Genomic DNA, 26,030 nt, shown 5'->3' with positions numbered 1-26,030 from the left:
TATGTATATATACATACATCTTTAATTACAACCAGAAGTCTTCAATTGGATTGCATTTTGTGTCGTTTAAGAGAATTGCTGTATACTGTTGTTTTCAAAAGAAACATGTAGAGCAAGGATGACAAAAACTTACATTCAGTTGGTAAGAAATATAAGTACATTCACTTAGAGCACACATTTTGCAGGTTGTGAAGAGAGAAACTGACTGTGCATTTCAACTAAGATTTCCATAGATAAGTACGAGTGGCTTTTTTTATTTGGGTTTGGGTTTTGGTGTTTTTTTTTTCAAGCTGGTAAGAATTGATCTCAGGGAATATTGATAATATCATGCTTTTGTTTTTTTTCTTTTCCTCTTTTCATAAAATAAAGTTTTCTTACAAATTGTGAAAATAAGGTAAACAAGAAAGTATGGACTACAGCATTTGTTGCCTAATACGAATGTCTGAGTTATTTTCACCTTCCAGGCAAGTAAAATAACCCCTTCGGGTTTTTTGGGTTTTTTCCTATTTTTTGTTTAGGCTACTTATACTGAAGGTTTTCTGGCTGTATTGATTTAAAGCTATTGAGATACATATTTTGAAAACAATGGATTGCATTTGTTAGAAGGCAGAGTACGACGGGAACTGCGCTCTACAGCCTGCTCAGTTATCAGAGGCAATTTGTAGTCATTTTAGCAGCTTCAGACATTAGTTTTTGTTCCACTTTACATGCTATACTCTAACTCATCCTAATGATTTTCATCAGAAAGATCTGGAGACTATTGTAAAACATAAGGAGACATCCATTTTTTTTCTATTATTTTGTTAGTTGATGTAATTTGAAAGGTGATTATAATAGCTCCATGAATGTCTACGATCAAGGCTAAGTATAGGTTTTCACAGTAGATGGAAGAAAATGAATTGGTTTAACTTATACTGAAAGATTTGGTTATTTCCTGTCTATAAAATGAGAGATGGTAACAGATAAGGCTTAGACTAACAGATCACTTCTAGTCTGATTTAAGATTCAGATTTGGATGCAGTGGTCTTTAAATCTGGAAAATTAGTGCTAAGAGACTTTAAAATCTTGTGCCATGTTTGAAAAGAACCTGAATATCAGCACAGACCTGTGCTGGTTTTGGTTTTGACCACCAACCAAAATATAAATGAGATTCAAATGAAGTGACTATTGCTATGGTATGATACTCACAGCTTTTTTTTAAATTAATCTGTTGCTTTAAGAGAGCTGCATTTTATAACCTTAAAAAAATATCCAGAGATTTGGTATAATTGCTAATTCATTGTTTAGAGTCTATTTTCTGAAAATGCCTATTCTTTGAGATTTACAAGACCAAAATTAAAATCAAATTAATGCAGTTCTTAGTTGCAGAAGGAATTGAAAAATATGTAATTTATGTTGTAGCTGGAATATCACCAAGGGAAAACTGTGGCTCATTAATTGACTTTAATCTTAAAGAAAATATAATTTTACATAGCATATCTATTTTTTGTGATAGCGGACAAAAATGTTTCAACCCCTTTAGCTCACTTTTGTCATTCAAGGTATGTAGTGAACAAAATACCGCATCTACTAAAACTCTGAAGCAAGGGTAATTTACGAATTTTTTTTTCTGGAATAGAAGTAAAAAGCATCACATTGAAAGAAGCCCTAAATAGACCCCAGCCTCACTTGCTTTCTGTTCCATTACTTAGTACGTGACCCACTTCATAGCTGATAAAACAAACAAAGCCATCAAAAAAACCCCAAACAACAAACAGTGGATAAGAAAGAATATTCATTTTTATTAAAAAGAAATACTTTAATGTATTCAGAATGAACCAAATAACAGTGCAAAGTCTTCTCTATACAAGCATCAGTCATAACAGAATGCAGGTTTTGTTCCAGGAAACTAGATATGAATCCTCCGGGGGAGCCTCATTATTATACAAAATTTTAATGTAAAAGCCAGATTAAATAGGAAGCCAGGTAGTGAAAACTACCAAGCAGAAAATGCCTTAAAATATAGTAATAATTTTTTTTGCTATTGGTCCAAATGATACAGATAATAAGTGTTCTTACAATGTTACGGGTTCCTTCGTGTGTAGAATATGTTGATAGCAAATCATACTTTATTTTAGATTGACGCAGGTTAGGAAGAGCATGTTTGATCTCACTTGCAAAATGCAGATGAATGACTGTAAGAAACTGTTTCTACAGCAGTTTTGTGCAGATTTCTGAAGTCTTCTGTACAAGTCAGTTTGCAAAATATTGAGGTCAGAAACGAGCTACATTCATACTACGTCCAAAAGATATAAAATTTAAAGAAGGGAGTACCCTCTTTATTTCATTTTTGAATGAGAACATACCAGTGGATAATTTGAGACAGACAAAAGGTCCATACACCCTCTGACCACGTCCATTTAGCCATCTGATAATGCCTAAAATCAGATGCCTAGAGAAGGTCATATTAATGAAGGAAAGGTAGTAAGATAAAAATATACGTGATCTCAAATGGTATCTGGAGAAATAAATAGAAGAGTCTAGAGACTACTATTAAATACAAAAAATGTGCCAGAAATCATTTAAGTCTGTGTAAAGTCTGTGTGAGCATATAGCATCCTGTGTCAAGGAGTTAAGTGGGGAAATTCTGCCATATTGAAGTACAGTTTCAAGCACTGAAGACTGAAGAGTCATTCACTTAATAGGGGTATAAGAAATTCCCAGGCTTTATTGACAGTTAAAATGTTGTTGTGCAACATGAAGTGCTAGAATGGAAATGCAGACAGTTTTCAAGTCCTTCAAAAGAGAGAATTTTGATAAAGACACAAAGTTTTATTTCTAAGAAAAAAAACAAACCACAAACATCTGGCTGAATAAAATTATATTATGATATTTTAACCACAGATGATGTTGGTCATCCCTACTGTGTAGGTAAGGTAGCCTACCAGACTGGTTCATCTGGCCTGTGTTAAAATCAGTGAGTCTCTCAGACAATAGAGTGTATTGGGAAGGCTCATCATTGTTTTGTTCCACTGTGTTCTTTGAACAGCAGAAACAAAGAGCTGATTGAGTAATGAGTTTTGTTTGTGGAAGGAATTAATCTGTAAAAATGGGTGCAAATTGATTTAACATTGGTTATACTGGGTATGTATCCTTCTTTAGTTGCATACTACAGCTTTTTTGTGTCTCTCCTGTGGGGAGTGGCATGTTTGTGCTGCAGTGCACCAGAGGGTCCCGGTTCCCCCATCTCAGGGGCCTGACAAGGGTGCTACAGTTTCAGTCTAGCCCCAAGCCTAGGCTTCCTTCCCATGGAAAGGAAGGAGACAGCTTGTGCGCGCTTAGGTCTTCTTGTGGTATGGGGCCCAGATGTGGTCAGTGCATGCATTCACCTCTCAGCACCCAGGACCGCTTCTGGGTCCAGCAGGTTAGATGTAGCTTGAAATGTTTTCTGAGGAAGACTTTTTCCTCAAAACCCAAAAAGCCATGCTTTCAACCTTGGCAGCCGAGCTTGCGTAACATGAAGATAACCGGCTCCCTTCTATGCTCCCCCACAGGCATGTGCTTTGCACAGATTATTGCATTGGTCTATTTTTAAATTATTAACATACAAACTCATTTCCCTCATTTATGAGCACAAAAGTAAAAAATAAAGAAGTAGTTATGTATTCCCCCAGTAAAGTGAATTTGCTTATTTTTCCAGCTGCTCTGTTTTCCTATGCACAACTCCCCATCCCATAGGTATATTGTAATATTAAATTACTTGGTGATGCTAAAGCACTGTGAAGGTTTAAAACATTGTAAAAGTGGTTAGTAATGCTGTTTTACATAATTTCAGGAGTCCTGCAGAGAAATAAATGATTGCTCTTTTTTTATTAATGACACCATCAATTTTCTTTGTCTTGTTAACTATTAATAAATACTCCCCTACTACAGTATTGTTTACTCTCATTTGAAAGGATTAGTCATTGTAAGTCCCTTCAAGGAAAAAGTTATTATATTCAAAATGTTTTTGCAGCAATCAGGCAATAATTACACACTATCAAGGGCTCTTATGACACACTACGTGTTTATTGTTCTTTTCCTTTGAGACAGGTTTTTGAGTATATTTAGAACAGTTAAGATTCTTTCTTCTTTATATATGCTAGATTCTAGCTTTATTTGGTTTACCTTAGTTTTGGTATTCCAGATATGTTTTAGGCTTAACAACAAACAACAGCAAACATAATTAAATTTAAATTAAATTAAGCTAATTTGTGGAGTCTCCCTCTCTGGAGATATTCAAGACCCACCTAGACGTGGTCCTGTGCAGCCTGCTGTAGGTGACCCTTCTTCGGCAGGGGGTTTGGACTGGATGACCCACAGAGGTCCCTTCCAACCCCGAACATTCTGTGGTTCTGTGATTCTGTGAAATTCATTGTGGTATTTTTTGTGAATTTCAGACCATGTTGCTCATCAACATAGAAAAACCTTACAGGAAAGGAACTGCTTGCAAGAAAATTGTGCAGATTTCCTAATGCATTTCTTGCAGCATATATCAAAATACTGTATCTTTGTTGTCTGTTGCCTGTCTTCCCTCTTCTTCCTTTCCTGTCCTCCCTCCTTATAGTCACCGCAACAGCAACCTCTGTGACCCTGGTCATTCCTTACTCACTGTGTTAGTTCTTACTCTGACTTTCTCAGCAGCTAAGAGGATGACTTGTGTGAGTGCTCTGTCTTTGTAATCTCCTACACTTCACATGAAACAAAGTCAGCAGATTCTGGAAGGGTTTTGCAAAAAGAGGAGGAACACGAGAGACTTTCAACATTTGACAAGACTAAATCTGTATTTGGTGGGATGAAGTGGAAAGGAATTTTTCTCTTGCCTTTTGAAGTTTCCACACTGTGTGTTACTAATAAGATCTTTCTGAATAATACTCTATGTGCTACAGCATTTATCAAGTTAAATCCCAGTGTCCTTAAATAACAGTTCTGCACCTAAAACAGTAGCAAGGAACACATGGTTTCATTTTCTTAAAAGTAAACCCACCAAAGCATCTATGGATATCAGTTGGGATGTTTGTGCTGTTGGGATACTTCTAATTAGGGGTAGTAAAAGCTAATCATCTTGTATGAATCTTATGCTTCTAGATAAGAAAACTTGTAACAGTCCTATTTACCATACTCTTTTTTTCTTTCTCAGATACGAACTCTGAGTGGATATCTGTTACTGTTTTCATAACAACATCTCACTACAAATGTCTAAATTAACTTGGGTAATCAATGTTAAACAGATTTCTACTTTTGAAAAATGAATTATTTGATTATTTCATAGAAGACTCTCCTGATTGTTATTACTCTAGATATAAAATTTAAATATTCATTTCTAAATTTCTCTTTCAAATCAGAAATTCTAATGCATTTTACTCATTTTAGCAAAAGGCAAAAAGCTGTCTTAGCTTCTTCAAAAGAGATAACTGCTATAGAGTTATGAATAAATACCATGCTAGTAGTCATGAGAATTCCTGATGCATTATTAGTATTACTGTTTTTTTAAAGCCTATTAAAAGTTAAGGGAGTTAATGAATAGTTTTATTTCCATCCATACATTTACATTAGTCATGGGCGTGTAGAAACAGTGAGATATATATGTGTTTTCCCACTTTTTAAAGTTGTCACTTTTTTCTGATTGCTTTGTAGCATTGCAGTCACACAGCATTCAAGTTGGAGGTTGGATATGATATTGGAAAATTCATTTTCCGCCATGATGTCAAATTAATTAGAATTTCTTTTCAGGCAATTACGTGTTGGGATTTAGCCCTGAAAGTTCCAACATGCCATTACTCTTAGTCTGGCTCGTCTGTTCTATTGCAACACTTTCTAAACAAAGACTATCAAGTGTGTCAAACAATTGAGGTGACTGGCTCTTTCAGAAATTTTGGTTAAAGGTAAAATCTTAAATATTCTGGTTAAAATAGGCTCTTAATTACTGGACCTGGAAACCTGACTGGGATGCTAGATACCTCTTTTTCTCTCCCAAGACATCAGTTTACCTGCTGTTATATCACTCATCACTACTGTAGTGTCTAACTCATTTTTCCGTCGTTAATTATCACATCAGAACATCAGCAAATTGTATGGTGTTTGTTTTTGTAAGTATGCATGATGAGACTTCTGACCTTAATGGAGACTGAGGTCAGCTCACGTAGGCCAGTGCTGAATCACCTCACTGCTTAAACCCCATCAGTACGATGACAGAAGCCATCCCCATTTGACAAATATGTTCTGTTGAGCCAGCAGACCAATGAAATTTAGCAGATCTTCTCAGCTATTTCCCTTAGGACCCCTTAGCATTTGCTTTAGCACATAATATTTTTCTCGCATTCTTTTTGAAATGTCGCTTCTTCATCTAAGTGGCAAGACCCTTCTATGTCCATTCCCAACTAATACCTACCATAAGGATAACTTAGTTAATTTATAGCAAAATCAAAGGTATTTTGTACCTGTTTGAACAGAGTCATTAGCTGGATATTAAGATCTAAAATTGTTTTAGAATATATAAACTTAAATTTCAAGTGAGAATGAACTAAATTGAATTGCTGACATCATGAATCTTTTAATAATAACCTGTAGGATACATAGGAATAAAACATTTCTGTTTGTTTTTATATTCATTAGAAAGACTTCAGATGTGTGTTTATAAGGCCACATTGCTGCTCTATTCGCTACACCTTTAACTTTAAGCAAAGAATTAATAATATTTATGAAATACAATCATGCAGAGGTAAAAAGCCTGTACTAGACAATGAAACGAATAAAATAATGTTTTAATATATGGATGTATGTATATATACAATGAATGACATACTATCTTACAGAATATCTTAAAATTCCTTTTTATTCTTGTTTGCCATATGAATCTGGAATATATTTATCATATATTTAAGAAGTAATGCGAAGTACTTTGAATACAAAAAGTACTAATTGTCAAGACATTTGTGCTGACAGCTACATTGAGGCACTGTTGATCTAGCCGAATTTCCAGATTTCAAATAAGGCACTTTAGGCAAATCCTTACACATTTTTCTACACTGCAACAACTGTGTATTTGAGAGAGATTTCATGTACAATGAACAGTGGTGCAGATGATGCCACACACCAATGCATGACAATGATTTGGGCTTTTTTAAACTTGAGTTCCAAGACAGATACTGCCATTGTATGTCAGGTGTTTCATGCATTTCTATTAAGGAAGACTGTAGGGACCTAAAATCAATGTTTTGTTATTAGTTGTTTACAAGATAAAGATTATATTTTAATTATATAGGCCTGTCTATGTGGTAACATGCATAATTCAAGTTCCACAAACAGAATAGTCTGAAATAATCTCTAGAGCTAAACCTCTCCTTCCCTTTTCCCTTCCTCTTGCCTTGCCCTTAGTTCGTTACTTTCAAAAATTCAGCATCGTGATTACCCAGAGAATGGCCTGTTGTTACGATACTGAACTTAACTGCACATTGAGCATTGTTGTCATAGGTAACTCCTACACTCTTAACTTTTCTATTAACTGCACGTTTCTTACAAATGAAACTTTGTCACTCCCTGAAAGTACTAAACCAGTTACTTCCTCAAGAACATGCAAAAAGAAAAGGAAGTTTATGGTTAGTTGTTTTCTGTCAGTCATGCAGCTCCAGTACTTGGCAGTCAAGATCACTCACTAGAATTGGAATACCAACGTTAGTTTTTTTGTATAATTTTTAACAGAATAAATTCTTTGTTGCTAAGAAAATCTATAAATATACAGCCGTAAGCAAAATTCAAACTCATTGTAATTTATCTACACTGTGCAAAGATAATGTAAAAAAATCCCTCTTTATTTACTGTGGAAATAGTATAGTTTATCTATACATTCATTACTGCTCTGTGTAGCTTATAGCCAGAAATTGTTCTTTGGTACTGATTATATTGCTGTGTTAGAATCTTAGATCCAATTACATCTATTAAAAAAAAAGTCGGTTTTTTTCATTCCTATGGAGAACTCTATAAGCAAACCCAATAATGATTTGAAGTTTATAGCTTGCATTTCAAGGTACTACTGTTGTATAAATATATGTCATTTGTTTCATTGCAGTGCCTTTTGGCTACGTTTTGCTTGCCAGGCGTTCTGGCAGATGGCAGTCCTTAGAAACTCCACAGCAGTTTTGTGAATGCTTCTGGGAAGCTTCTCTCAGATGTAGGCAACAACATGGAAGGAAGTATTGATACGTTTAATTTAGCTATTGACCAATTGCCATTGTGAGCTGATTATGCTTGAAAGTTGAGCCTCCAGTACTGGGCATGGATTTGATTGTTAAGCAATCCGATAACGTGTGATCTTAGGAAAACGCAAAGGAGGGCTGCGGAAAAGGATGGTGAGATAAAGCAACAGGTAGGAAGAACTCTGTCATGTGGAAAGACCAAAAGTGGAGACAGGACTGCTATAGTTTGCCGAACCATGAGAAGAGATTGCTCTTAACTATGTCAGCCAGGTTTTATCACACCCTGTGCAGGTGCATTGTGTTTCTCTGGGACACCGCAACAGCAAGTCCAGCTCTGTGCTGAATAGCACTATGGCTTCACAGAATCACAGAATGGTAGGGATTGGAAGGGACCTCTGTGGGTCATCTAGTCCTACCCCCCTCCCGAAGCAGGGTCACCTACAGTAGGCTGCACAGGACCACGTCCAGGCAGGTCTTGAATATCTCCAGAGAAGGAGAATCCACAACCTCCCTGGGCAGACTGTTCCAGTGCTTTGTCACCTTCAGAGTGAAGAAGTTCTTCTTCATGTTCAGATGGAACTTCCTATTCTTCAGTTTGTGCCCATTGTCCCTTGTCCTGTCACTGGGCACCACTGAAAAGAGCTTGGCCCCATCCTTCTGACACCCACCCTTGAGATATTTGTAAGCATTTATAAGGTCCCCTCTCAGCCTTCTCTCCTTCAGGCTGAACAAGCCCAGCTCCCTCAGCCTCTCCTCATAGGAGAGATGCTCCAGTCCCCTCATCATCCTCGTAGCCCTCCTCTGGACTCTCTCCAGTAGCTCCTCATCTTTCTTGAACTGGGGAGCCCAGTGGCTTGCCATTTTCTCTTCTTCTCCCAACATATATATGTCAGGCTCTGCTTTCAGTGGGAAGAAAACTTTGACTGGCATGCTCAAGGTAACTGTTCAGGCAGACCACTAGTACTGTGGGGTACGTGCTGGAGTTTGCTTGCCTCGTGGACTGCATGTAGCCTGAGGGATAGATGCGGTATTATCTGCTGTAAACCAGGGAAAGAACAATTAGGGCATTGTACTTTTATTTAGAAATCATTTTCCTGTCAGAAAATCCTTCATTAAGAGTCACTGCAGGAATCATACTGTAAAACCTTTATGGCTGCTTTTAGATTTCTGGAACTGAGTAAGAAACAAAGATAAAGAAAGGAAAATTGAGGATTAGATTATGTAGCAGACATTTAAGGTGAAGGGTCTTGTGCTCAAAAATGTCCTTGACAAAGGAGAGTCACTGAGATAGTAGAGAGCAGAATGAATGAAAATTAGTTATAAATATTAAATATAAAAAGAATACAGATATTCAGAAGACTGTGATATATAGAATCGTATTACCATGCAAGAAAAACAAAACAAATCATTGGGGTGGGGGACATGATTGTTTGCTTTTTAAAAAGCTAAACAGCCAGATGAAGCAGAAAATTGTTTGGTGCATTGAATTTGTGGACTGCTTTAGTCTTCTGCATCAATGGAAAGAAAAAAAAGATTTCTTAATAAAAATGAAACTTGAGAATATTACAAATACTCTGTTACAAAGTTAAAAAGCCAAAATACACGTGCCAAGGTCAGGTTGTGGGAGGCTTGTAACGAAACATGAAACACTAGCTACATAGCAAATAAAAATCTTCTATACATATTTTTAGTAGCCTGCTTTCATCTTCCTCTAATAATACAGTCTTCACTTCAACTTTGACAGAGACCCTATGGCTCATAAATATTAATTGTTTTAAAGAAATTACGTAGATTTTGTTATAAAGTCAATATTGAGTTTGTTAATGAAAATGGCTCAGTTAATTAACTAAATGGCATCCTAAACTGAACTTATATGAAACTCTTTCTTACACTGATTGTTTTCATGAAGAAATGATGCATAAAAATTAACTTCTCCCCCTTCCATTTTAAATCATTCTTTTGTCCATGCTCTAGGAATGGTGATTTTAAGCAGATAAAACTTTTTGAACAGTGGCTGTAAGAATTACTATTTTATGCAATCTTCTTACTAGTGTTATAAAAGTGTCGCTTACGATTAATCAATAAGTCTGGATTGAAGCTTGCATTTAATAGTTGTTATGACTTTAGTTATTTCATTATTATCCAAGTCCTGGCTTGGACAACGTAAAAACTTGCTTTCAGTCCCGTTATGTTGTGGGTTGACTGCAGTGTAGTCACTTGTTGCCTTTTTTCCTGATATTTGCATTTTTGCGGAAATGGAATAGAAGCTGCTGTTCATTTTACATTAAGTAAGGAAAGTGATGCATACAGAAAGCTATACAGTCTTCATTTTTCAATATGCAAATAGTTGTGAATTTTTTCAGACCTGAATCTCCCAATTATCCTACATTAGAAGCCTACTTTGACAAAGAACTTTGCATATTGGAGGGACCCTCCCAAGCAGGGAGTACAAGAAAAACATTGTTAACAGTCTTCACAGACACCCCACAATGTACTTTTCTCATATTCATTGCAATTTATTATAATTTCTCATGTTATGCATATGAAGAAAGCTAAATTTTAATCCACTGTCAGGTTCATCAAAATAAGATCTATTTAAAAGGAGTTTATAACCCCTCTGTTATTGAGAGGTTGAAGAGACAGCTAGCAAGAGAAAGGAATATCTTATCTAACATTGAGGGGGAAAATACCACAGATTTCCACTGCTGAAAAAATGTTGGAATTGGGGATTTCCTTTCTCTCCACTCACCACGAGGAAAACCTGCCATATTCTTTGTTGACAAATAATGTGTTGAGGAGATGCACCTCCTCAGGTGTATTCTCAAGCAGCTGGGTAATAACTACACTATCTTTTCTTTGGTCATTTCAGGTAAGTAGGAAATGACCTTGACATTGACTTGTGATAGAGAATAGAAATATTCAAAATCAGGCATTAGTCACTTGAAATATAATATATGCAAATCATTTCAGTGGCTTTCCTGACTTTTATCAGGTGGCAGCTGCTAACAATGATAGTGATGCCTTACTATTAATATAATTTATCTAGTGCAATAACATTTCTGACCTCTGCAAAACTATTCCCCATTGTTCTTTCTTTCTTACTTACTGTCTCTGCCTAATTAGTTTCAACTTTCTCATTTTGAGCATTGTTCCTGAGTTACAGGATTGAACTGTAACTCCACAATTGTTGTTTTAATTGATACCACTTTAATTTAGTCTGCTTTCTGGATATTCATAAGGAATTGGACAGAAAAGAGACACAGAATATGGTTTTGCATCAGGTAATGTACTTTATACAACTTCTTCCTTTCTTTATACTTATCGTTATCATATGAATTGGTATTCCTTTCTATCTGCTCAGCTCCAATTCATCCCATAGTGCATGCACACAACTACGTGTATAGACTGAAAAATAACTTTCTAAAGCTAAAGTAGGAAATAGCAGTGGAAAACTGGAGCATGTGAAATGATCAAGGAGATCTGTACTGCCAAGCTAAGTATATATATCGTTTTGCACCAAAGTAATCAAATTGAGGAGTGGATGGAAGCAAAGTAACGGTGTATCATTTCGTCTTCTTGTGAAGGAAGATCATCCAAGACATGATGTTCAGTTGAAACAGAAACAATGCAAGTAATTTTAGAATTCATAAGGAGAAGAAATGAAAATATTTGGATAAAGATCTAGACTTTGAAAATATGCAATTATTTAATTTTCATAGACTATTCTCATTCTTTTCTGTTTTGAGAGATGTTGTTATCATTTCTATGCTGGTAATTTATTTGTGGGTTTTTTAGTATTTTAATGAAAAGAGCAAAAATTGGAATACATAAAATCATATAAGTGGGAAATGGTCTGATAGATTAAGATTAGAATAAAATTAAGTATTGTGAAGACCAATGTCAATTTGTAAAATTAGGATCTTCTACTGTTTCCCAATTTAGAGCTTAAATCTTTTCTATTATTCTGTTACTAAGCTTCTAATTAATCTAACTTAATTAACACTTGAACTAGAGTACCAAATTTTAGATGCATTGCATGCTTTGAGATTAATTTTTTGACACATATCATTGAAGTTATATCATCCTTTGATGTTGAAATTAGAAGTTTTTCTTTGAAAGAATAATCCATACTTCTATTGTCCTTTGCACTTGCAAATTTATTTTTTTCCTTTGGTTGCAAACCAAGGTATGTTTTCGATGTTGATCTGCAGCCAAATAAGACAAAGTTGAAAATACTTAATTTGTATGCAAAAGGCTAAGATAGATTTTTAGGAAGATGTTCCAAATGAAGTTATCCTTTCTTCTATTTTCTGACTTTCACACCCTGTCTTCCTTGCCAGTCCATAGGAATGCACTTTAATCAGGCCTGTGTTCGGTCTTCGGCAGATTTCAGGGAAAGGATCTCATGTGTTTGCCCTGTTTTTACTCTTCTACAGGTGCTGCCTTATGGCCCCTGTTCCTATTGGTCTTCCCCTTTAGAAAAGGATATCAGCCCTCCTCTGATAAAACCTAACAGTCTGTCTTTCGTAGGAGAGAAAGAGATAGACACTAAAGAAGATGAAACTGGATAGACACCAAATGGTTACCCTAAGGCAGCAAATAAATAAGAGCCGGATGGGGGAGGAAAGGGGCCCAAAGCAAAAATATAGAAGAGAGAATTGGAGTGGGACACTAGTCATTGCTCATTCATCCCTGGAGGCATCCAAGAACTCGTAGAGAGAGCCCAGAAACAGCAGGGCAGTGGGATGGCTCTAGGTCCCACCAGCATCAGAATCCCACCTCAGGGAAGGAACTCTTGGAGTTATGAATAACAAGCTTGAAAGACTATGTAAAAAGGTAGGGAAGACTCTGGAGGGCCTCATCTTCTTGTGTCCTCCTCTGCACAGAAAGGACATAAATCTGGACACCCAGTCGTCATGTCGATGTCCATTAGTCCATGGAGATTTTCCCAAATTATGCTTCTGGTGAGCTGCAGAATTAGCTCAGGAAAGAAGCTGTCCCCCAAGAGACAGTCTGCAGCAGTACCTTGGCTTGACAGGCAGAATTGTAATTACCTGAAATTCTTCAGGCTCTAATTTGATTAGCTAGCTTGACAGTTTAATGCCCGAGCTTAAAAAAAACAAACCAAAACAAAACAAAAAACCTGCCCAAAACCAAAGGGCAAGCAAACTAAATCCCTGAGATCCAGAATCCAAGAATCTGATTCCCACACATTGACATGTAACACATTACCGGGATCTTACAAGGTATTGCCTTGTGAAATGCTTATCCGTGCTTATCTGTGCCCCTAACCTGAGTTTGAGGAAAGGCCTTTATTTGTTTATTTACTGTTGCTCTTGTTATCTCTGTGGTAAAAGTTAGATGCCATTAAATTTCTGCATGTAATGAGCTGATTCATATTGACATAGATTTCTTTTTTATTTTTGTATTAAAAATATTATAAAACTATGTTTATGTGATAATTCTAGTGCAGGAGCCAGTTTGTAAGAGGAGGCTGCATTTTATTATATCCCAATTTACCTCTTACTACATACAGCATTTATTCTGCTTTCTTTTCGTATGTGATTATTTTTGCAAACAGTAGGTTGAAGTACAGTCTGTCACCAAAATCTAATCTTTTGCCTTCTGCTTTTCTGGATTAAATATATCCTAGAACATTATTAGTTACTTCTCTCACCCCCACTCCCCTACCCCCCCTTACAAATTTTCTTTCTCTGTCTTTTGATAGACCAAATATGCTTGATTAATGTTGATTGGAAACAGATTAATTTAAATTTCAGATCTTCAGAAGTCAACTTGGATTTTTATCTGCCTATGATTACGTATATACTTTAAGTAGTATTTCTGTGGAACTTGTTTATATTAATATTAAAGCCACTAAACACTGGAAATAAACATTCAGAAATTGTAAGAAAGATGAAACTAGTCTGCTGTGAAATTAAGCCAAAGTCTGCACAGTTATCCAGTTAGCACATAAGGGAAATGAATGCATTTTTAATTGTTTTCTTTTATATCTGGGGCCATTCTGGAAAAGCAGAGTTTATTATATTTAACAAGATTAGAAAGACAGAAAAAGTAATTTGAATCATGTGTCAGTTTTTACTGAATAAGATATTAAGGGGTGCCTATAGTGAACAACGGAGATAATTTGACATATGGCAAATCAACTTCTTGGATTACAAGTATCACTTCAGTATGAACTAATAAATCAGATGCACAGTATACATGGAGAGATTTTTTTAGTACCAATAACTCAGTATTTTCAAAACAAATTTGTAAAGAAATGTGTATGTCATGAGACAGTTGTGGTCTTCCCACTCTCAGCTGGTGGTTGGTTTGGTTAGGTTGGTTTGTGGTGTTTGGTTGGTTTTTTTTTTAAGTAACTGTCATTGCTTTCATTTCTCTGACGGGTTTAGATTTATTGTCTTCTGTAAAATACCATCATTAGGGATTAGAAGTTAGCACACAGCAGTGATACTTCTGTAGCCAGGCAATATGATATCTATGCTTCCATTAATGCTGTTTAACTTTACAGGGAGATTACATTTTTATTTTAGGTATCAGAAACCTCATGTTTTTCTACTTTTGATAGGGTCACTTTGGTAAAAATGTGTGCTTAAAAACAATGAACATTAGGAAACTTCATTTTTCTTGGTGTGGAAAACTAACTATACTTCTTGGCTGATTTTAATAATTAACTGCCATTGCTTCTTATCTCTGCCCAGGCCCTGTATTTGCTATTGTGAATTTTTTTTTTTTTTAAGTACAGATGGTTTCTCCCCTAGTATATGTTTTCAGTGTTGCCCATTGTGTAGTATAGTGACACCTCACCTTTCTAGCTATAGAAAACAATCTGGAACAGACAGCATGGAGCTTTGTGTTGGCTTATTTGTTTCCAACCTGTTCCTATGTTTACTCCAAGTGCTTCAGTGCTGTTGGATTTGAACTGTGCCATTCACTGATTCGTAATTTCTTATATTGTTGGCACAGAAGAACCTGCTTAGTTAAAAATCTGACTGTTTTGAATGCAAATTGGAGAACCAAGTGTCCCGATTGGTATTGATGATGTATTTCTTAATTATTTTTCTTCATTGTATGCATTTGACCATGCATATTTGTACTCAGCTGGCAACTCCAATCACCTTGTAAGAAAATACATGCTGATAAGTGTCTAGGTTCAAGAGGTAGAGAAAGGTTAGATAACATTCAAATGATCAATTTCATATTTTCACTGTTGCTTTTTGTGATTTAAAATTGACCTTGAAAACTGTTCTATATACTGATATAATGATTTTTTGTGTATTATGGGTAGAATAGTGGAATAACAAAAAAAAGAGAAGCCTAATGCTGGCTGGAGGTTTTTTTGTGGGGGAGTGGCTCTGTGTTGGGTTTTTTTTTTTGTCTCTGTCTTTTTAGGGTTTTTTTTTTTAGGAAAAAGTGTGTTTTGTCTGACTTGCAAGATAGCTACCGTAATAATTTGATGGTTAGGTCTGCTCTGTCCTTCTGCTGGAGAGCAGCTCTGTGGAGAGGGACCTGGGTGTCCTGGTGGATGACAGGTTAACCGTGAGCCAGCAGTGTGCCCTGGCTGCCAAGAAGGCCAATGGGATCCTGGGGTGCATTAGGAGGAGTGTGGCCAGCAGGTCGAGGGAGGTTCTCCTTCCCCTTTACACTGCCCTAGTGAGGCCCCATCTGGAGTACTCTGTCCAGTTCTGGGCTCCCCAGTTCAAGAAAGATGAGGAGCTACTGGAGAGAGTCCAGAGGAGGGTTACGAGGATGGTGAGGGGACTGGAGCATCTCTCCTACGAGGAGAGGCTGAGGGAGCTGGGCTTGTTCAGCCTGAAGAAGAGAAGGCTGAGAGGGGACCTAATAAATGCTTACAAATATGTCAAGGGTGGGTGTCAGGAGGATGGGGCCAAGCTCTCTTCAGTAGTGCCTAGCAACAGGACAAGGGGCAATGGGCACAAACTGAGGCACAGGAAGTTCCATCTGAACATGAAGAAGAACTTTTTCCCTCTGAGGGTGACGGAGCAGTGGAACAGTCTGCCCAGGGAGGTTGTGGATTCTCCTTCTCTGGAGATATTCAAGGCCCGCGTGGACAAGGTCCTGTGCAGCCTGCTGTAGGTGACCCTGCTTCGGCAGGAGGGTTGGACTAGCTGATCCACAGAGGTCCCTTCCAACCCCTACCATTCTGTGATTCTGTGATTCTGTTCTAAGGTCCTCTACAGCCTGCTGTAGGTGACCCTGCTTCAGCAGGAGGGTTGGACTAGATGACCCACAGAGGTCCCTTCCAACCCCTACCATTCTGTGATTCTGTGATTCTGTTTTTCATGACGGTGTGTAAAACTTGTATTTTAATCTTTTATGTAAGTGTATATGTGTGTAGTATTAAATTGCTTTATGTGTTTTTCACCCACAAAAATGGCTTCTGGCATTTTTTTTTCAGGTGTCCAAAGATCTTCCAGAGAAACAAAAAGAAATAGAGATTCTGCTAAAGGATTTCATCGAACTTGATCAACAACTAAATCAGGTGATATTGTGGGTAACACCTGTCAAGAACCAACTGGAGCTTTATAACAAAGTGGGCCAGCCAAGAGCTTTTGATATTAAGGTAAAGCTTATTACATTTTAAAAAATAATCAGGATTTCTCGTGGTCAAAAAGTGAGCTGTAGCATCAGGTGTATAATTTGTATTAACAATATAGCTTTGAGACAGAAGTCAGCAATAGTGCTCAGAAGTTCAAAATTCTGTGAATTAAGGAAAACTTTTATTTTCCATTAAATGGTTTCTAGTGATAGAGCTGTTCAGAACCAATGGTTTCAAGGTGAAATATAATTTATTCTTTTTGTCATATCATATACATGAAACAGTAGCCCCAAAGTTAATATGTCAAATTTTAATACAAAGCTAACTAAAATTCAGAATATCAGAGTTGGGCCATTTAAGCTGTTTCATTCAAGTTAACATGACTACATGGAAATCGGAATAGTTAGGACCATACTGTGATTCCCATATTGCAAGGAAAGATGCACAGAAAGAAACTGCACAGGTAACATTCCAGTAATCAATAAAGCTGATTGCCTACTAACTGTGAGAAAAATATTTGTGATCTGATCCTTGATATGTATTTAGGTATAAAAACCCAACCTGTATATAGGTTTTGTGACGCCAGAGAAATTAAGGATGAAAAACACTAACTAGAATCAACTGGCCTGCTGGGTGTATACTTAGACCTTTTGCTCTTCCATTTTATGTCTATGCATATATGAGCTTATCTTCACAGAAACTGAGGAAATATTTAAAATACAATAACTTACTGAAATCCATGAAATATCTTTGGTTTGTAGTGGCTGAGCATCTTTTTCACCTTGATAAAGATTAAGCAGAGGATGCTGAGTTTTGTATTAATTTTAGTGATGCAATTTTCAATGAAAAAAGAAAAAATTGTAGATATTAAAACTTTTCTTGATTTGCATGAACCAGAATAATACCTGCTTCTCAAGATGTATAGTTTTGCTGAGCATGTTTATTAAATTCACTTTAACTTAGTTTCTTTAAAGGAACTGCTTTAATGCCAAAATACTTTTTGTCATACAATCACATTACATTAAATAGTGAATCTCAAGTCCTGTTGCAGTCCTATAATTGACAGAATGAGTTCAGCAGTGGCATTCATTCCCTTTTTAAAAGATAAAATTAGTATAGCTCTTTGCAAGTATCTGTATATATACTGAATGAGTGATAGATTTTTACTTTCGGGAAAGTTATCTATCCTTATTTCCTGTATCTTAACAAAAATTTTCAAGTATTTGTACATTTTTTTCTTGTATTTTTCCATTTAATTTTCTTTATTTCTAGAATAATATCACCATTAAAGTTTCTATAAAACAAAAGCAGGGCTAAATTGCTGCAAAGTATGAGTATTGCTTTTCATACTGCTTGTGAAAGAAATGTTTTGCTTGGCTCTTTCAGTCCTCTTACGGTGATGTGGCAGGAATATTTCTGAAAAACTGTTGAAAGAATAGAAAAAAAAAAAAAAAATCTGTGGTCCTGAGTGGTGGGATGAATTCATGTATTCCTACAGAGGTGAGGGAATAATGAAGAGCTACAAAGAAAGGCAAATAAACTTTCTCTCTGTGAAAGACTCTACCATATTCCTTTCATGGATAAATTTAGATCACTTAGATAGCTTGATCAGTTTTGTTTGTAGATGAAACTGCTAGTTGTTTATACTATCATAAGAGCTGTAAGCATAGGAAGTGTGTTAGCTTTTATCTGCATGTTATCTCTCTGCATTGTCTTTAAAATATTTAGATTTAACATCTTAAAATGTTGTTGACTGATGGTTTGCCTGGACTGTAATTTCTTCAAGAAAATAATCTGTTACATTAATGACTCTACATTAAATAGCTCTGAAGGCAAATGGGATTCTTATAACTTTTTTAAGGATAAGTATTAGTAAGAGTTTTGAGAGTGTTACTCATGACAAAACACACAGAAAAAAAAGAGTAAATATAATTCATGAGAGCAGCCTATTTATGACAATATTCAATTTTATACTCAACTTCAAACCCATATTTCAGATCCATGCTCGTATGCTGTCCTACATTGGGTCAAGCATGTGGATACATGTGCTCTTGAATCATTGTTGACATGACTATGTTTATATGTATTTTTAAATTACTACCCTGTATAGCTAATGCTACCTTTCAAAAAGTAAAGAGATCTGCAGGATTACATATAGAAGGGATGTATTCAGCAAAGTTTTTTGCACTTGTGTTCCCAAATAGTGCATAAATATCCAGCACTTGTTCTACCACCATTTTAATTCCTTCACCAATATCCAGAGAACCGTGAAGTATCTTCTGTAGAATTTAGTAACTCCTTTTTTCAGAAACAATCGTGTGATTGATGACCATCCAGTACAATGAAAAGATTATTGTTGATATTCTTAGAAAAGAGATGGTATGAGAAGTTTTAAAAAGAATCTTTTTGGATTTTCTAAAAACCTGGAAGCTAGAAAGAAGAGATTTAAAACTGTCAATCAAACTTGTGAATATAGCACTTGAGTCAAAAAGACCAGGCTTGTGTAAGTCCTCAGGAAAACTATTTTTGTTATAGGATTTGACATAATGTCTGACAAATTTTAATTTTAATTTCAATTGGGACATTGTCTTTTTATGAATTTTCTGTCAATGTTCTTCATACCGTTACTAAACCTGCAAGGTAACATTCTTCTACTTCCTCCTCAGCCATTAAGTCCTCTCCTATCTTTTTCGTTTTTAAGTAAGTTACTTATTTGGGAAAAGAGTTCCAGAACTAAAGTGAGTGGCAAAGATTTTGATATATGTTTTGAGTACTATAAGGATATTCACTTCTAAATCCACCAAATATTGAGTGTTAGAAATTGTATGGCCTCAGAAGGAGGTGGAAATCAATGACGAGAACAGGTGGGGTGGGATAGGTAAGAGAGGAAGGGTATGGCAATGTGTTTGTTTTAAATGAATGCATAGGATGTGTTTAACAGGTTACCAATCTTATATTGCAATAATACACCTCTTTTAAAGCAAGTTTCTTGCATTTTTACTTACCCGTAGCAGATTTCAGTTACAGAAATGTGTGGTACCTGAAATTAAAACTTGATACATTAACCAAGGTGCATCTAAAACACTATTCAGACAGAATTTTCCAAGATACAGTGATGTATTTCTCTCAAAACTGTAGTAACCTTTACTTTTGGCATGCAGCTATAATCTGAAAACTAACATCAGTTTCCTTCATAAATAAAGGGATGTAACAAATTCATGTCCTTCTCAGATAATATGATTTAACCTTTAAAATAATATTGATCTATATAATTCATGCATAATATATACATAAAGGAGAATATCTGTGAATTTTTCTTGCACAATTCATGCTGATAACTTGCAATTTCTGTGAATTATTACAAATTTAAAAGCTCGTACATTTTTTCCACTTGTGCAAAAGTCAACTACTAAACATAGGTGAGAAGTCCCTTAAATTTACACTTACTTAAAAGAAAAATGAAATAAAAGCACCAGCAATGTTAACCTTAAACAGTGGCACAAAAGGAATTCTATAAGAGCAGCAAAGGTGCAACCAAAGGAGAAATTACTACTTATTGTTATAGAAAGCTTCACAAAGGAGTAAGACTTTTAACATCCAAATACATAATTGGGCTAGGTGACAGGTAGAGAGATCAAAATTCCTCCTCTAAATCTTAAGACTACATCAGTATTAGTAAATATAAGGTGGTCAGGACCATTTTTTGGCCTTGAGGTCAACTGATGCATCACAGCTTACATCCATTCAGCAACACTCTTACCCCCCAAACCAGATAGTTGCATCTGGATTGCCTATTGCTGCACCTGTGGCTCATGCTCGTCCCTGACCATGCCTGGGCACTGCCTCGGACAGTGCAGTTTGGCCCACGCCAGCAGCAATGTTCCAAATTTAATGGTGTGAGCAATCATGCTGTAGGGCTTGAGCATATGCCCACTCCCTGTTTAGTCTGTTACTCCTGGCATCATGTAAGAATTCGGTGAAGGATGCAAACTAGTTCAGTGTCACTGGCATCGTTCACTTTTTGTGTCATTTGACTTAGTCATACAGTCCCCTTCTGCTTTCAGATCATAGCTGTATAGATCTGTATGATCTTGTCCCAAGGTGCTGACTGTGTGCATTATTAGGACCACTAATAATGCCAAAATCTTTCATTTAGCAGTTTTTCAGTTCCTGAAGGGTGGTCTCTTATGCCTTTGCCCTTGTACATATACTTGCAGTCTCAAATCCAGACTGGTGCCCCCACTGACTGTGATTGTGTCCAGCCAATGCTCTGCAGCCTGCCTACATCCTGAATTTCAAAATCGCAAGTGGTGTGTTGCCCTTGCATTAGCACAGGATGACATAGTGCTTATTCTTGCCCAATGTGATGTAATCATCTGTTTAAGAAAAGGCCCTCTGTCTGCTCCCTCACATTTATTAACCCTTTATTAGAGAGGCATTTGCAGGTGAATAATTACACAGCGTCATATCAACCTTCTCCAGCCCTACAGATGTTTCCAGATGCTTAATACTGGTTGTTTTCTGGACTTGTACCCAGAGTGCAGTACAAAAATAGATAGTGGAACAGGCTTCTTTCTACTTCATTGTAATGCAACTAGGAAAGAGGAAGTGAGAAGATGGAGACATAAAGAGATGAGACAAGTCTGGTATGTTCCTTGGTCGCTGTTGTGGAGTAGGACCTTGTGGTGACTGAGGAACATGCTGGGACACGTGGTAGTCTTATGATCTCTGGAATGTGTCAGTTGAGGCTTTGGGCAACATCTTAGCTTCAAAAGTGTATACATATTTCGGTTTAAAAAGCAGCAAAAATGTTAAGAAAGATGTAAGCGCTACGAATTTGTTGAAACAAAACTTTTAAAAGTTATTCAGTCCCAAGAAGTATGTTGTAATTTATAACTGTATTTACTATAAAATACATTCCCTGCTGAATTTAAAGTTTTGTTTTCTTTTACCCCATTCTGCTTTCATAGCTCTGTGCTTGCTTTGAAGAGTTACAGCACGGCTCAGCAAACCCTAAGGTCTGTCTGGATCCTGATCCAAACAGCACTAGCTCCACTTCTTCCTTGCTTGTGGGGCTCTCTGAGAGTAGCCTTGCTTCTTTCAAGTCTATGGCAGTTTCATAGTATTTTGAGACGTACTTCCCATGGTACTTTGGCAGTTCTTTGGGCTAGAAATGCATGGGGAGAGTGATATCCATCTAACAGCAGCAGATACCAGACTAACAGCAAAGCAAACTGTGTAGCAGTTACTGAGGTGCGGACATGCACAAACATTTCATAGGAAGGTCTCCACTTTCCTCTTTAACCTAGATATCACTGACAAAGATTCTGCCAGGTATTCTTTTTCTCATAAATATTAATCTAAAAAAAAGCCCCTAAAACAAGGCCTCGTATACTGTTGGAATATTAAAATTTTATATGAAAGACCTGTTATACAGAAACAGTTCTAGCTATCACATGACTGCAGCTGCCTTTGAACAGACAACTCTTTGTCACTTATCAGAAATGTCCAGAGAGTTACTATAGTTGGTTCAATATAAGGCCAGAAGATAGCGCTCTGATCATCCAGTCAGACCTTCTCTATAAAGTAACCCTTTCAGTTTTCTGAATAATTTCCTGCACTTCAAGCAGCACATCTGTCAAAACAGACAAAACCAAAAAAAAAAAAACCCAAACAACCAAAACAAGACTGGTTTCTAATTTCCAGATATGGACAGTCATCCACACCTTGTGGTAAATGACTTCAATGGTTGAGTTAAAAACCTGCACGTTTTTTCTTCATCTGAGTTTGTTTAGCTTCATCTTTCTGTCACTGCTTTGTTTGCCAAACTAGAGAGTTCCAGTACTGCGTAAATAGGTGGTTTTCTCCTTAACTCTGTTTGTTAACCATCAGTACTGTTCTAATTCAGACAAGAATGTAAATATAGAGTATCTAATTAGTATTAGTTCAAAAAGCAGTTATTGTTGTGGTCAAAGCAATTATTTTTGTGGTCGTGATAATAATGTGATTGTCTTTAATCACAAGCTTATTTTGGCTAAGTCAGCTAATCAGAGTCCAAGTAGGTGCCAAATGTTGCTGTAATGGAAGGTATAGTTGTTTCTGCATTGTCTCTGTAATGGAATATTTAAAGACATGCATGAGCACTTTAAAATGCATTTATTCTGATCTAGCCATCCAAACTTAATATGCTTAAACCTTTTAGGGGTACTTTATTCTGAACATGTGGATACAGACCTATACTTCACACTTTGAAACAGCTTTGCCTACAGCATCAACAATCTGTGGACCTCCAGAATTATGGCTAAAGGAAGTTGTGCAAGCATTGACCTTTATTTCTTCCTACTGATTGTTCTGCTGAGATTTGTTTTCTTCACCTGCAAGAAAAAGAGTAAAGGGAGTCCTGGAAGGGAGCATAATGAGTGATGCTTCACTAGTTGTTTGGCATCTTAAGAAAATACCTTCAGAAAGTTTAACCAACTTTTTCTCTTGATTTCTCTCAATTTCCTTTTCCTCTAAATATTTATTTCCTCATAGTCCTATTTAATCCCACTTCTATGTATGACAGGACCCCAGGTCACTGAGAATTTTGATTAGATGTTCCCAGACCTTTTGCTTACAGGAAGAACCTCACAAGCCTTTAAAAAAACTGTTGAATTCAAAAGTCAGCTTTCAGCCTAACAGAATTAGAATAATAGGACTTTCTTAAATATATAAAAATCAAAATGACTCTATAACACAAAACAGAAGTAAAAGCTTTCCTATCACAACCTACCAGAAATGTGACTAAGATAAAATTAACATTCTGCAATCTGTTAGAGTCAGATTGCACTTTTTAAATGTGATCCATAGAACATTTATGTAGTGCTAAGGCTTGAGAAAAATAATTCAGGCGGGAGTCAAAGGGGTTTTTACACTCAAAAACCAACCACTTATATCCAATATGTACATGTGTGCATGCACACATAGTAAGTTTTACTGTGTTGTGACATAAATAGCTAAAATAATTTTTAGAAACCCAAATATGTAAAGAATGGAAAGTATATGCTCTAGTAAGGGAGAGATAAGAAAAGCTTACAAATAGGTTGGTGCTAATATGCTTTTAGTTTCTGCTGTTTTTTAGCTGTTACTGCAGATTATTTGCTTTGGTATTTAGTGTTTGAAATCTATGGGTCAGTATTTTTATAAAGTCAAGCATTGAAGTATTCTGGAAAAATATAAGTTTATATATTTCTTGAGTCCTGCTTGATTAGCATAATAAAACATGCTGTTTCTTTTTTTTCTTTTCTGTCCAGAATTGCAGTCCAGAGAAAACCACCTTAGTTAACCAAGAAAACAAGTACCTAGCAGTTTTGATACCTTTTATTACTAATAGCAATATTCAATCAATGACATTTTCAAGTAAATATTCATCTGTAGAAAAAACTCTAAGCTTCAGAGACACAGTGGAATTTTGTCTAGTGAATCCCTACTTCAAAGACAAAATTTTGAAGGAGAAGAAAAGCTGCAGAATTAATTGAACAGTAACTTTTTAGTGGGTAAAATAATCCCTGGAAAATATTCAAATCTTGTCAGCAACTTATGTCCTTTAATTCTGAGTTTTGACTACTGATAGTCCAGAAAACAAAGAATATGAGAAAACTAGAGTCAACTTTCAGAATTTAATAAATATTGTGGTACTTCTGCATTTTTTTAATCAGATAGCACTGATAAGATTGAGTGAACTTAATATGCCGTTTTTACAGAATTTAAATAAGTAAAAAATAATTTTACAAAGAAACAGTGCCATTATGGCATAAAATCTGTCCTTAGCATAGAATAAAAGATCATTTTAATCATGGGTTTTTCTAGTTGTCTTTAGAAAAAGTAAGTAGTATCAGGTTTACATTATTTGTGCTTCATGTATGATGAGCTACCCTTATTCATAACAGACTCCAAGTAAACAAGTAAATAGCACTGCATATAATAAATATCAGTCTACTGAAATACTTCTCAAAGATTATTATTTAACTCAATAGCCTTTCTCATAATTGAAAATACCACTAAGTGATTATAGATTGCCACTAACTCATTGTAGATGGCAACATGTCACTTTTAACACAGCCTGAGTAGTGCCAAAGTGATGTCAGAAAGATGTAGAAAAGAAAAAGCAAAAATCAAATTTATATGAGTTTGTAGAATATTTTTTACTGCCTGTATTTTTCATCACAAGAATTCTTCTCTTTTAATCCTTGTTTCATTTGTTATGCGTAAATTCCTCATAAGCAGTCTCTTTCGTAAGCATTTGCTTGTTGGTAGTCCTTAAAATAGAAAAAAAATGGGGTGCATAACAAAATCTAACCAGTATTGCTAGCAACATTTTGCATCAAATGTCAAAAGCAGTAGTGTAGTGTGTTGCGACTGCTGGGCTCTGCTTGTTTAACTGCCATTAAGGTGTCTGTAGTTATGTAAATAGAATATGTTTTTGCTATATGCGACCATAGAGTGAAAACTCTAGCTGTGGTGTGCCAGATCATTACCACCATTACATACGTCTTTGAGCAATGCTTCAGAAACCCATGTAGATGTACAAGCAAATTGCATAAATGAAAAGCGGTCTGGAAATGTTGCTTGGGAATGGAACCTGAAAATGAAAACAGGTTTACAGCCTAGTAACCAGAAAATACAAAATTAGCACTTATCAAGAAAATTTTAAGTAAATGTGTATGTGTAACTTCTGTTTTTAAACACTCAACAAATTAATCTTGGAAATAACTTAATAAGGTGCATGCTAGCTCTAATTCCTGTACTGTAAATTTAGTGTAACTAAAAGTACTTTGGTGAGAGAATACTAAATGTTACCAGCTCATATTGCACAAAAATAATTAGGGAAGCATTGTGTATCCTAACTTTCTTTTCTCAGTCTCCTGTGAAAACTGCATGAATACTGGATTTGTAAAAAAATTCCCAGGCTGTCTCCTCCCCCATGAATTTCAGGTTGAAAATATTTCTCCTGAGTTTCATTATGTGAACTGAATGTAAGTAAATTTTTATAAGGAAAAGGCTAAAATGCTTAACTTGCAGCATTTTGAAAAACAAACTAAAAAAAACCTAAAGCATTTTAACCTCTTATCTAAATATTTGTCCAAAGAGCAAATATAGATAATTTCAAAAAATAGTTATCTGTTCATCCAAGGAAATAATACGGAGTTACAATCATCATTTCTATAAGTAGAACTCAATGTTGGGAAGCAGGC

At 35.9% G+C, this 26,030-nt stretch overlaps 1 protein-coding gene across 19 annotated transcripts in view; it reads left to right on the top strand.

Annotated features, from left to right (window-relative positions):
- DMD (dystrophin) overlaps window positions 1-26,030 on the top strand; it is a 1,341,705-nt gene that overhangs the window by 913,582 nt on the left and 402,093 nt on the right. For all 19 annotated transcript variants that reach the window (XM_075430270.1, XM_075430262.1, XM_075430225.1 and 16 more), the window contains one exon: window positions 16,657-16,821. In XM_075430270.1, coding sequence (XP_075286385.1) covers window positions 16,657-16,821 — 165 coding nt within the window. The remainder of the gene's footprint in view (window positions 1-16,656; window positions 16,822-26,030) is intronic.

This window comes from Opisthocomus hoazin, chromosome 1 (assembly GCF_030867145.1).
Source record: "Opisthocomus hoazin isolate bOpiHoa1 chromosome 1, bOpiHoa1.hap1, whole genome shotgun sequence".
NCBI classification, from domain to species: domain Eukaryota; kingdom Metazoa; phylum Chordata; class Aves; order Opisthocomiformes; family Opisthocomidae; genus Opisthocomus; species Opisthocomus hoazin.
The sequence above is the reverse complement of the archived record's forward strand: the minus strand, read 5'-3'. Positions and strand labels throughout refer to the sequence as shown.